General features: G+C 32.9%; 1 protein-coding gene across 2 annotated transcripts; it reads right to left on the reverse strand.

Moving 5' to 3' along the window:
- Positions 1-149: 149 nt before the first annotated feature.
- On the reverse strand, positions 150-12,507 carry LOC110029738 (probable DNA-3-methyladenine glycosylase 2; the record flags this gene model as incomplete). 2 transcript variants are annotated; one of them, XM_020732171.1, is given in 3 exon segments in its annotated part: positions 151-408; positions 536-590; positions 11,716-12,507. In XM_020732171.1, coding segments are annotated over 2 exon segments (804 nt in total), but the record flags the coding sequence as incomplete, so codon positions are not given.
- Positions 12,508-14,244: the final 1,737 nt, after the last annotated feature.

Raw genomic sequence — 14,244 nt, forward strand, 5'->3', positions numbered from 1 at the left:
TGGTATGTATGCAAATACCCCAATGAAATAAATGGTTGAATCCTTGGTCTGATCCTCTATAATTACCAAAAATTAACAGCAAAAGCAAAAAGCATAGCAAAAAGCAAGAGTTCAAATGAACAAATAATAACCTACAAACAAAAATCAGAAAGACAAGATTTTTTTCTAAAAGAGCACACATAATAAACTAAATGTTAACAATAACATACAACTCAACTAAGCACTAAACCCCTCAGAGAAACACATATTTCAAATATTGACTGAACAAAATTGTTGCATCCCCATCCTAATAATCAAAATTTAGGCCTTTATCGCCTTAAAATCATAATCTGGAGTGTCAAATATCCACTCATCAAAATTCACCAACAGATTTAAGCATGAAAACTGGAGTTTGATTTATATAATCATCTGAAATAAAAAGTTTCAGAATTCAATCAACACCTAAAACTTTTTAAACCTTCATAACCAAAAATCTTCAAGGAATTCAGTGACAAACAGAAACAGAATTTTGGAAGATACTCAATCAGAAGTTCACCTTTCAAGCATGGAGAGCACTAAAGAACTGTTCCTTGCAGCTGCTACCGGTCTACCTGTTGCAGGTCACCAAGAACCAGCATAAATAATTGAGATAACATTTCAATTGTAAGTAAATAAAATTAAAAACTAGGAATATTTACATGCATACCTCTCAATTCCTATGTATTTACATATCTAACATCTATAATTCAATTTTTGCATGCAACCAGCTTACCTATGCATGAAAAAGGTGTATTTAACCCTTTAAAAGTTAAAATGGTGGTATGTTGATGTGATATGAAAAATTTGGGTTTGCTAAATTTAAAAAAACAAAGTTTAGTTGTTTGATATGTAATACATAGGAATTGGGTGGTATGTATGTAAATACCCCTAAAATCTAATGCATCTGGTTACCAAACATATGAACAGAAGTAATCAAATGAATATGCATATTTTATTAAATAAAATACGCTGTTTAATTAGAGATTTAGGAGGGATATTCAACCAATTAATTGATTATTTAGCAATAAATTAAGAGGTGTACAATTGTAAGTTCTTTAAATTTTGTCTGGGGTGGTGCTTAATGACAAACATCGTAACAAGGTAAAGTGCATGTGCAAGTAAGGAGGTCATATAAAGACCATAAGAAAATTTACATACCTAGCACAGAATTCTTACATATTTACATATCTCACACCTATACTTTCATATTTACATATATATATATAGCACATCGCTGCTTTAAACCTATGAAAGGGTGCATTTCACTTCTTAAAAGTTGTAATTGTGCTATTTTTTTATGTGATATCAAAGATTTGAGTGTTATGTGTGCAAATATGAAAATTTTTGTATGAGATGTACAAATACATAAGAATTGTGTGCAGTATGTAAATGCCCCTAAAAAATCACTCTTAGTAAATTTTAAAAAGGGAAATATGCTTTTTTATGCATCGGTCTACAACATCAAAGTGATATACATATGAATATGAAAGTTTTGGTGTTAGATATGTACATACAGAAGAATTTTGTGGCATGAATGTAAATTACCCAAAAAGAACTTATATACTAAGAAAAATGCAAATGAAACAATATATATATAAATGTTTGCATATGCATAATGAAAGATTGAATCACTATCTTATAATACTAGCTAAGAACACTAAAACATATGTACATTAATAACTTTTACATACCACCTAATAAAAATAGATTTATCAGCGACAGTCCACTGAGCCGATTGGGGCGCATCAGCCAACTATGAGTTAGGAGTATGCATAAACAATGCTCCATAGATGAATGTATTAAACTATATACAAAAGTACAAATTATGATAAACTAACTGCCCACACAAGCTCTAAGAAACAAGCAAAATACTATAATTCATTGACTATAGATAATTTAAGTTATTAAATAATTTTTTGGTCATAATTGTTCTTGAAATGCAAAGCCAAAATTTAGAAGATCCATACAACTTAAACAAAATGACTAGCATGCAATTTATTTCTTTTTCAAATGAATAAATATGATTTAAAATTATTAATTACCTACTAAGTTACTTTTATAGCATACTTATTATTCAATCAATATATAGACAGATAATATGGAGTTTAAATGAGTGAGAGATGGAGATTTGAGTACAGTTGACTCGAAATAATAAGTGATATGTATTAATACTCTAAGGATGTGGCCAAAAAAAATTTGGTATATTTATTATGATATTGGAACAAGCAAAACTTATAGATTATTGGCACTTCTAAAATATTGTAAGTTGATTTTCATGAAAGTTTATGATAAATCATTTTGATGATTTTTAATATAACTAGAATAACTAAAAACTCAAATCAGACTGCTTGTTCTAGCCTTAGTATTCAAAGCTTCTAAATCATGACAAAAGAGTTATTTGAGCGAAGTGTTGAATTAAGAGATACTAATTGTGATAAAAAGAACAACTGTGATGATTGATAAAAATTTCAAAAGAGATTTTGGACGTATGCATATCGTTTATTTTAATTCTAAGCAGTAATATCTATTACATCTCACATGGATGGCCGTGAGAAAATAAGAGAGTGAAATACAAAGAAACATAGGGTACCAACAAATTTTATTGTTGCTACTGATGCTTGCTGGCGACAATAGCTCGGAAAGATTATTTAAAAAATCTCTTATAGTTTGTTTTAGCCTTGATATTCCAAACTTCTAGAATAGGTGGTGATAGAATAAAAGATTCATAGACATGAAAATTCACAGGCGTAAAAGACTTGCAGAAAGTTTCTAGTTAGAGAAGAAATCAGTGAAGTCCTATATTGAAAGAGGCAAAAAACTTGATAGGTTCTGCAGGCCTACACCAATCCTTTCATCTTAAGAAAAAATATATAATAAAATAATAAAAACTAAGATGACTGATTTAACTTCATCAATGCAAGTCCACACTCATAAATAGTTAACATCATCATTTGCATGTCAAAAACTATAGCTTTTGAGATTTGCATCAATTATGCTTTGCTTGTAGCTTTCATGAATCATTTAGTTGATATTTATTAAACAGGTCAAGCCATAATCAGTTAGTTTAGTATAGAATATATCATAAATCATCATCAATAAAATTGTCTTTACACATTCTGAGATATCTTTGCTATACATCATCAAAAGTAAACATAATTTCATCTTCAATAATAGTTAAAAAAAGAAGATTTTAAGGGTTGAAAAAAAAAGATAATTGAACAAATATTGTGTTGGATGGATATGAATTTCAATAATAATGATGAAAAGAGAGAATAATTCCAGATGAAGATAAAAGAAAACAAATGCCTATGCCGATAAATTTATCGAAAGAAGAAGCTGATATGCATAGGATAATACCAAGAAGATTCAGTATTAGCACACATAATAAAGAGATATTTGGTTGGAGCCTACATAATTATTGGCCAAAGCCCGTTTGAAAGATTAAATTCAGGTTTGCTAAACATAATAAATTTGTTTTGAAACAAGCTTCCAAATTTCAAATTTCTATATAGAGAAAAAAGGTCTGATTCTGACGAAAATATTCTCCAAACTTGACAACCTGTTCACAATTAGGAGATTAAGAAGTATCAAGCTTCCTGAAACTTCTATCAAGCTTCCTGAAGCAGGTTTCAAAATTGAGGAGTCACTGCATATTTTTCAAAAAAGAAATCATATAATTGGTTTCATAGGTCAACATATAAAAGTTGAAAAGCCACTTAGACACTACCATTAAACTCCTTCAACGTTAGGGCTGTTAATTTGGCTCGTTGTTCACGAACAGCTCGTGTTCGGCTCGTTAAGTAGCTCTTGTTCGGCTCGTTCGTTAAGCTCAAAATATAGAAAATACTTCAAAATCATGAAAGGCTTTCGGCTGCAAGAGCAGCCTCTCCCTCTTCCAATTCTTCTTCTTCCTCTCAAAATTGCAAAAGGCTTTCGGCCGCAATAGCTTAAGATTTGTCGTTTGTGTTCTCTGCTCTCAAAAGTTCTACTTCGGCTTTCTTCCTCTTCCGAGTCATCTCCTTCTCCTCTCAAAATTGCGAAAGGGTTTCGGCGGCAAGAGATTAGGGTTTACTATTTGTGTTTGTCTCTCTTCCTCTTCTGATTCATCTTCCGAGAGCTTAGGGCTCTCTTCCTCTCCCGAGTCATCTCCTTCTCCAATTTCAAGCCGAACTCGAGCCGGGAAAGATTATTCGAGCCGAACACGAACACTCTCTTCACGAGCCATTTCGAACAAGAGTCGAGCTTGAGCTCGTTTACAGCCCTATCGGTTGTTCATATTTTGCTACAATATATTAAAGTGTGCTTTGTTCCCGTTTACTTTAGCATAAGATTCACATTTTTATCATAAATAGCAATTAGAATTGTGCCAGAACCAATGAAAAGAAAACACGTATATAAATTACGACATAACTAACACTACTTAATTTTTAATTGGATGATAACTATGTTTGTTGTTAGAAATAATTTATCTGCAACCTGTCATTTTAGTAGCGCACAAACAGGACGCTGATGCTGTCACATGAACCGATGAAAAGGGAACACGTATATAAATTACGATATAACTAACACTAAATTTTTAATTGGATGATAACTATGTTTGCTGTTTGAAACAATTTATCTGCAACCTGTCATTTTAGTAGCGCACAAACGTGACACTGATGCTGTCACATTCCATCTTCTCCCCTCCACCGATAAACTTGAGATTACGTGGCGGCCGCTAGCTGAAGATTTGATCTCCGCTCAAAATCGCGACAGAGTTTCGGCGGCGAGAGAGCTTAGGGTGTATGCCGCGAGACCTTAGGGTTTCTCGATTGTGTTCATTGCTCTCCTTCTCCATTCCAAATCGTGAAAAGGTTTCGGCGGCGAGAGGTTAGGCTTTCCCCTTCCTCCTCCAATTCCCCCCTCCCGATTCCTCCAATTTCAAGCTGAACTCGAGCCGGAAAAGATTATTCAAGCCGAACACGAACACTCCGTTCACGAGCCATTTCGAACACGAGCCGATTTCGAACACGAGCAAGTATCGAACGAGCCGACCCTGAGCTCGGCTCGCTTACAGCCCTACCTTTAAATCCAGTACTTTCATTCCTCATGTTGTAGCCCTAAAAACCCGCCATTACTCAGATGAAGTATCCTCACAAACATAAATTAGTTTATATTTATGAAATAAAAATCAAATTTTAGAAAAAAAGTTTACAAAAGTTATTCACTTAAATAATTAAAGCCATTTATGATTTGCAACTATCATTCTTTTGCTTCTCATATGAAGATCATATTTTGGACTGAAAACTAAGACATTAGCAACCATCTTTCTAGGGTTTTAAATGAACCAATCCACTAAACAAACAACTCAAATTCGGCTCGATTAATACTTGATTATGTTTGTTCAAATTAATAAATAAAAAATTTTAACCTTTCGTTAAAATTCAAATGTTAAATGAACCACATTTGATAATCCAACTCGTTTATTAAGTTCACGAAAAGCTCATTTGTTGTTTAAGTAATTTGTTACATACTCTATACATATATGATAAATTATTTAAATAAATTTATTTAATTATATATATTTAATGATAACATATTATAATTTAATATCAATATCCATGTCTAATGTAATTTTTTTCTTATTTTTTATTTCAATATATTAATGTATTAGTACTTATGTTATTTAATTATAAGAAAACTTACTTACAACTTAAATATTATTTTATTTACTTGATATAAACTAGGCAGATGATAATTTAAAATTTATTCAATTACTTATTTATGAGAAATATTTTGGAAAGTTCTAGAGAAGAAAGGTGTTGATATGACTTATATTCAAGTCATTAAAGAAATGTAAACTAGAGCGGTTACTCGTGTTCAAACTGAATGAGGACTGACTAAGTATTTTCCTATTCAAGTTGGATTACATAAGGGATCAGTTTTATACCCGTATCATTTTGTTTTAGTTATGGATATTCTTACTAGACATTTATAGAAAGGTGTACATTGGTGTATGCTTTTCGCTGATGATATTCTTCTTGTGGAAAAGACTAGAAAAAGAGTACAAGAAAAACTTGAATTATGGAGGTCTGCATTGAAGTCTAAAGGCTTTCGTTTGAGTAAAACTAAAACTAAATACATTGAATGTAATTTTAGTAGCTCTAATGGCAGATTTTATGGAGTTTAATTTTGTAAATAATCTTATATAAAAAATTAAACACTCATTTAAAACTTGTTTATTAGATTTATATCAAAAAATTAAGTACAAATCCAAATATCAATTATATATGAAAAATTAAGTACTAAATAAAATTCATAGTCTGCTCAATTAAAATAAATAAACCAAATATAAATCAAACATGATCAATATAAAAATTAAACAAGCAAATTATAAACATATATGTGAAAGCTTGGCTCAAACTCAAATTAAACATGGAAAACACATGATTTGAACAAGTCAAGTTTAATCACCGAGATACTCAACTCAACTTGGCTCGATTACCATCTTACATCTTTTTACGGATTGTATTTTTTTTTCCCCAGAAGCATGAAAAATGATTTTCTTCTGCTTTTCATGATGCCTCCATACACTAGAAGAAATTAAAATAGCTCCCAATTCAAGTGATATTTCTAGACAACAATGTTTCAAGGAAATACAAAAACAAGAGAACGACCTCTATAAAACCTTATAAGCTCAAGACTATCGACTGAAATTGCGTAAAACACCACCAGAAATTAGAGCTTGCAGTTTAAGCTATTATCATGGGCCCTCACATGAAAAATTATTAAAAATAGGGCATTTACATATATACCACCCAATAACTATGAATACATATTTAACACCTAAAACTTTTTTTTTTACATTCATACAACCAAAATCTTTCCTATTACAGCAATTTTAACTTTATAAAATTGAAATACATCAGTTCAAGCATATGTAAGGTGGTATGTATGTAAAAGTTAAATTTTAGTTGTTAAATATGTAAATATCTAGATATTGAATGGTATGTATGTGAATCTTCCTTAAAAATACACCAAGCAATACACTGTTCAATTGATGGATAAATAATATCCCGCAACTTATGATTCCACTGCTATTATTAAACCAATTATTTTAGCAAAACACTTGGAACCAAAACACAGTTGTCTTAATAGTTGATGAACTCTCATAATCATGCAAATCCTAGACTCAAACCATAGGACTTGTTTGGGACAAATTTTGTTTTTGTTTTTATGTTTATTTTTTCTCCTTATTCCAAAAAACAAATTAACATGTTTTGTAAAACACTCAAAACAACTTTTAGGTATTTTGAATGATTTTAAAAACAATCATATCTTACTAAAATATGTCAAACATATTTTATCTCAAATCACAATATATACAAAATAAAATAAAATAAAAATAGAAAATAAAAATAAAAGTGATCCCAAACGGCCCCTTAATTATGAAATTATTGTAACACATCGTCAAATCAAATACAATTCAGTTATTATCTCAAGATTTCTTAGATTAAACCATATAGACAAAATTATGTCTCAATTTTCTCAGTGATAGCATGAATTGTGCAAAGTGTTACATTTTCATAGAACCTACAAATCATATATAAATAGACTAAGGGTCTGTTTGACGCAGTTGTTGATTATTTATAATCTGGTGAAAAACAGATTATTCTGATAATCTGCAGATTATCATAATAACTTGGCTTGCTGTTTAGGGCAACTTATTCATAATAGTTTATTGATAGTTGTTGTTGTATAAATGACCTTCATGTCTCTGTTTGGTGAAATTGTTTGCAACAGAACTAAAATGAGAACAGAAACATATGATACAGAAGCCTGAAATAATCACAGATAAGTTCAAAAAGATGACAAACATCAAACTTTGTATATGGCTTAAAAGAAAAATAGTAAAGAACTTGGCCATTTAATGCATACCAGTAATATGACAACCATTATATCGCCACCTCAAATCAACAACCAAAATATGGCAACCATTAGCCAACAAATTTCAATCTACAAACAGATCACGAGAATGAACTCTGCAATATCACCATAGACACCAAAACCATGAAAGAATATCCAATGGTGTTAAAAATGGGTTTGAAGATCCCATTTCGAACCATTACAGTGGAAAAGAAAAACTTCGGTGGAAAAAAATGGGTTTCAAGATCCCATTTCGAACCAATCTTCAGCACAAGCCATCCATCACTTTAAACATCTAACAATGGCCCAAAATAATGGGTTTGAAGATCCCATCTAACAATTGTTCGCTCTCACCTTGAACTATAAGGAATGAATCAATTGCACTGAAAATCCCATTGCATATCAAGAGCACAGAAACAACGAAGAGATGTTATAAAATTCCCGGTAATATTTTTGTAAAATCAAACCAAATCCAACTCCAACTCAACCAACTGCACCCTTGGATCAGAAAGAACTCTTTGCTCTGCTCCCTTCGTTGTGAAGGGTTTTATATGGCATAATTAACAAAAGACCACCCTTATCCACCCCATTGTGCCAGTTTAGCACAGACGTTAGCTAATATCAAATGCAAACAGACAAAAAATCAGGGAGGAGCAAGACATACCTCACTTGAGGCGAGATAGAGCATAAGAAAGTTTGGGGAGGACGATATTGGCGAATGTTAAAAATCTTTACCTTTGTTTCGATCTCGTCACAGGTCAGGAGGAAGAAATTCGTTCGGTAAGGTGAGAACGAAGGAGAGCGGAGAAGGGCAAAGCAGGAAAATCTTACCCTAACGCGCTACACAAACGCAGAACACGGGCCTCCTACTGCTTCACAGAGTTATGTTATTATCCCACTCAGCGTTTCGGAGCGGCACCATTAAGCGAGACGAACGCCTTTTCCAAACAAAGTCCAAAAAAAGCGGCGGCGTTTTGAAAACGACGTCGCAGGCCAATAAGCTACCTCAAACAGGCCCTAAAGCATATACCGTGGCTCTTGATGTTTGGCTATCAACTCAAGTTTGGGAAAGCAATGAAAAATTAGTTTTCATCAAACTCAACTGATTAATAAGAGCATATCCGACATCATTATATGCCAAATATAGTTGCCTTGAATACAGAAAATAACACCTCAAAAGTATCCAACTAAAAGGTATAAATCAAAAGATACGCACAAAAACAGCAAAACATTCTAATATACTAAAAATACATTCAAAATTTTCGATAAAATCTTTCTTGGGTGTTTGGTCCTTAAATTTTCCTTGGGATGGTATCCAGTTGCCATACTCCAAACTTCATAAATTCTTTCAAGGAATTGAAATATGAACACTCCTGGTAATGGACAGATCATCGAGGACTGTTTTGGAAATTGAAACTCAACTGAATTTATTCAAATACTCTTTGGAGTGTAGTAATAATAATAATAATAATAAGAAACGGTCGAACTGGCCAGTGGTGTTAGTTTTTTAATAGCAAAAAAATTTATGACTAGAAATAGCTCAACACTGGTGTTGCACCTGAGAACCCACTTGAAATTTGGAAAAATTTCATTATCCTGACCCTCAAATCATGACTTCAGAATTGAATGCTTCTTTCATTTCAAATTCAACAGTATAATTTAAATGCAATTTCAATCACAACACGAACCGCCATTGCACTTACGAATATTTAAAATATTTTCACCAGCTCTTATCTGTGCATAAGAAGTTCCAATTGCTCAAAACCCTCTATATTTTATGATAATAATAAGGGAGGGCATGTTGAGTTCACTGAAGCCTCTAGAACGCCAAAACCTATTTGTGTGTTTGTGTGTCGATATATATATATATATATATAATTGCACATGCTAGTTTATTAATAAAGGTTGGTAATGACAACTTGCTAGTAGGTTTAAATATTTAAAATTTAATGTACTTATTTTTTCTATTCACAATAAAATGAACACTGAGTTATGAAACCAAAATAGTTTATTAAAAACTTAAGAGTATTAATTTAGCAAAGATGCATGAATGTATAAAAATATATATAATTCGTACATATTTATGAAGTATAAAAAATGTAAGCAATGCTTCAAATTTATTATACTATGGATATCAAAATAAAATATAAGCTGATAAACTCATATTATAAAGAATGGTCTAATCAATTTAAATCATTAGAATAAGAAACTACTGATATTTAAAATTATTTTGTATAGCTAAGAAAATATTTTAATAGATATCAAAATAAAATTTTGAAGATTAAAGTAAATAAATATATTAATCAAAAGATTATAATATTAATAAATGTAATAGGAATATTAAATTAAATTAAAACAAAAAAGTTTATATTTTAATCATTTTATATATTTTTAAAATTAAATGCACTTATTTTAATTATTTTTCAACGTTTTTTAATGCAATAGAAATTAAGAAGTGCTAAATACTTTAAATAGCTTTGTAAGCATATTTCAACTCTCTCAAATTAAGATAAAAAAATTATAGAAGAATACAAAAAAAATTATGAATTATTATTTAAATTTACATTGAAAGATTAACTATAAAGTATTTAGAATATTAAAATTTTATATGCATGTTATCAAAGAGAATTTGATATATAGAAAACATATAATTTTTGTTGTTAGATTGTCAGGATTAAAAATAATGCAAACAAAATAAAATAAAATTATGAGAAAAATAATGACAAAAAAAACAAGGAAATGACAATGGGACTTGAAGAATTTTAATGACAATTAATTTGATTTAACATTCCTAAATGATTCCATAGATAGGAATATGCTTCATGGAGATTTTTAAATATAATGCAATTCTGAATAAGGAGTTATGAGAAAAATATTCAAGGATTACCATTCAAAATTGGGTAATACTATTAAGGCTATAAGTATGCTTCATAGATTTAGAATCCACTTATAATATATTTTAGAAAATAATCACATGCTTTGAATTGTAACACTTACAATTCAATGCATTTCTTAGACTTTAAAGATAAAGATTTGAAGTTGGTGAAAGCTAATGAAAAGTTAGGATTTTTTTAAAAAAGTAAAAGATTAGGATTATAAATTGATAGAATCATATGTCCTTTTCTAAATAGTTGTATGAATAAGAGCAAGCTTTATCTCTTAAAAAGGAAGAACTAAACATCTAATAATTATGCAATATGATTAAGACATGTGAGCATATTATGCTTAATCTCACATTGAATGATAAAATAGTTGATGTAAAAATAATATTATTGAACTCTCGCCTAACCCTTTTTTTTTTCTAAGTGGATTTGATGCAACTTTAGCGTAAATAAAAAAAGGGAAATTTACATACATAGCACTTAATTCTTACATATTTACATACCTCACACAAATTTTCATATTTATATACATTGCAGTTTGGTGTTTTAAACATATGCATGAAAGGGCAGATAAGTGGATTTCACTTTTAAAAAGTCGTAATAGTGCTATTTTTTATGTGATATTAAAGTTTTGAGTGCTGTGCGTGCAAATATGAAAGTCATATGTGATATTCGTAAACACATAAGAATTGTGTGCTATATATTTAAATTGCAAATAATCAGCATACAGTTCTATACTTTACTGACAAAACAGCAAGAACAATCGAACAATTCCAAAAATCAAATCATTCCAATCCAACCATTCTATCATCCCCAACATTTTCTTTTTATTTTTCATTCTAATCAAAAGTACTCCACTATAGCATCTCATTCATCATTATCAATCAAGAATCTAATCAATGGAAACTACCTGAAAAGAATCCATCATCAAAGGCTGATGAGGAGTGGCCGCAATTAGCCCAACGACGCTGGGGGAGACCGCCGCCTTCGCTTGCGAGAGGCGCCACATATACCAAGATCCGACCGATCTATATGGCCTCCACCGCTCACACAACTGCTCCATCTGTGACGGCCGCGGGGTCTCCGCCAACCCATACAAAACCTGCACGCCGCGCCGCACCGTGGCATCCCCCACTGGCAGAACATCAGGACGATGCAGCGAGAAGATCATGAACATATGCGCCGACCACGTCCCGATCCCCTCCACCATAGTCAGCAACGCAAGCAGCGATCGATCGTCGAGCGAGACGATCGCTGCGTCGGAAAGAACTCCCGTATGGAACTTGCGGGCGAGATCATGGAGGTAGCTGGATTTCCGGGCCGAGATGCCGATCTGGCGGAGGTGATCAGAGGAGAGCGCGAGGACCGCGGAGGGTGAGACGCCGCCGTGGGCCTCGCAGAGCTTGAGGAAGCGCTCGTAGGTAGGGACGGCGGCTTTGGGAGCGAGTTGTTGGTGGATGATGCTGCGGGCTAGGGTTAGGAACGGGTGCTGAAATTGGTTAAGGCTAAGGGGCTCGAGCTCGTCGATGACGGCGGCGAGGTGGGGGTCGGCGGCGCGGAGGTGGCGGATAGCAGAGTCGAGCTCTCCGGGGGCGGAGAGGGGGCGAGGGAGGAGGAAGAAGGAGGGAGGGGGTGGAGGGGTGGTGGAGTCGGGGGAGAGCTTGCGAAGCTTTTTGGGGCGAGAGAGGGATTTTTCGCCGTCGACGGCGGAGATCGATGAGACGGAGGAGGAAGGGGAGGGTGAGGAGAGGTTTGGGTCGGGCATGGGAGGAGGTGGAAGAGGTCGGATGCTGTCGGTCATGGGTGGCGGATTGTGGCTGGGGCAATAAAGGAATTTGGTAAGTTGAATAGCACAAAAAATTTTTATGTGATGGTCGATTTTTAGAAAAATATAAATTTACAAATTGATACATATTTTGGTTATAATATAGTGAGATGAAAATTTGTGTCCTAATCTTGAAGAGATCTAAAGTTCAAAATAAAATAAGTATAGTGAAGCATGGCCCATCAACAGAAGATTACAAGACTCGCTCAATCAATCGGATGCAACCATTTAAACCAAGACCAAAGCCAACCGAGATATTAGAAGGACAAAAATACGACTGAGTCATCTGAGCTTAAATGATTCGGGCTGAAACCAGACAAATAGGCTTTTGATTCAACCACTGCAAAAAAGCAGACCTAAATGTAGTAATCTATCTTCTAGTAGATCTGATCCAAGGAAAGAAGCAATTCCTCAATATAAATCATCATCCTAAGGATGTCGTTTAGGTTTTGCATCAAGGATCAATGATTAAAAATGCACTAAAAGGTATTATAATCATCTCTCACTTGTTTTTCTTCGAGGAGTGAGTTACATATCAAGTTGTAACAAGTCACCTTCTGCTTAATAGTCTAGTGTCGCTTTGTCAATAGAAGTTCCTTACCATGGATCAAGGGTCGAAAACCAGACTTGATTAGTTTTTCAGTAGAGCCTCGTTGATTGAGTCAGCCTTGCGTACCCGAATCCAGTCAAACTCAGCTGATCGACATCTTCGACTAAGTCTAGCCTACTAAATCGCCATTGTAGAGCCAAAGGAAGACAGTTTCAGTCGAGCAAGTCAGAGAGTAGCCGAGCGATAGACTTCATATATTGATACAATTTACTCTTCATTACTATTCACTTCTCTCTCAATAACTCTCTCTCTCTCCTTCTCTCTCTCCTTCTCTCTCACTTGCTCATCTTTTATACTCTATTCCATGAGATGTGATTCACGCGCAGACTATTCACTTCTCTCTCAATAACTCTCTCTCTCTCTCTCCTTCTCTCTCACTTGTTCATATTTTATACTCTATTCCATGAGGTGTGATTCACGTGCACGTAAGAATTCAACAAATATTATATAATATGTCATTAATAATAAATGTTTGCTCTCATTATTTTATTAATTAACCAACCACCTGATGGGCATGCATGATTTGATTTCAAATGGATAAGGACTCGTAGCTGATTCAAATATTTTTATCATCATATTACAAAATGAAATTAAAAATGATTTAGTACATAATTGAATTAAATGTTTGTATCAATATATAACTTTGATTTGATTTGTGGTTTAGAGCTCCAAACTACAACTAAATGGTTGGGTTGATTGGAATTGAATTTTAAACTTGGTTTGATGTTTTAGAGCTCCAAACTACAACTAAATGGTTGGGTTGCTTGGAATTGATTTTTAAACTTGGTTTGATTTTACATATATAATAGCACATTAAGATGCTCCTTTTTGGTTTTGTTTCACTATTTAAGGAACATTTGATCACCTCGTACTTAGATCAGTTGGTCAGATATCTGCTTGTCAGTTGTAAGTCTCATCTTTTCTGGTCTGGGGTTTGATTCCTCCCGATTATAGAATGTGGTACTCAAATTCATATATATATATATATATGTGTGGGGGGGGGT

The sequence above is a fragment of the Phalaenopsis equestris genome, unplaced genomic scaffold (genome assembly GCF_001263595.1).
Source record: "Phalaenopsis equestris unplaced genomic scaffold, ASM126359v1 Scaffold000002, whole genome shotgun sequence".
NCBI classification, from domain to species: Eukaryota; Viridiplantae; Streptophyta; class Magnoliopsida; order Asparagales; family Orchidaceae; genus Phalaenopsis; species Phalaenopsis equestris.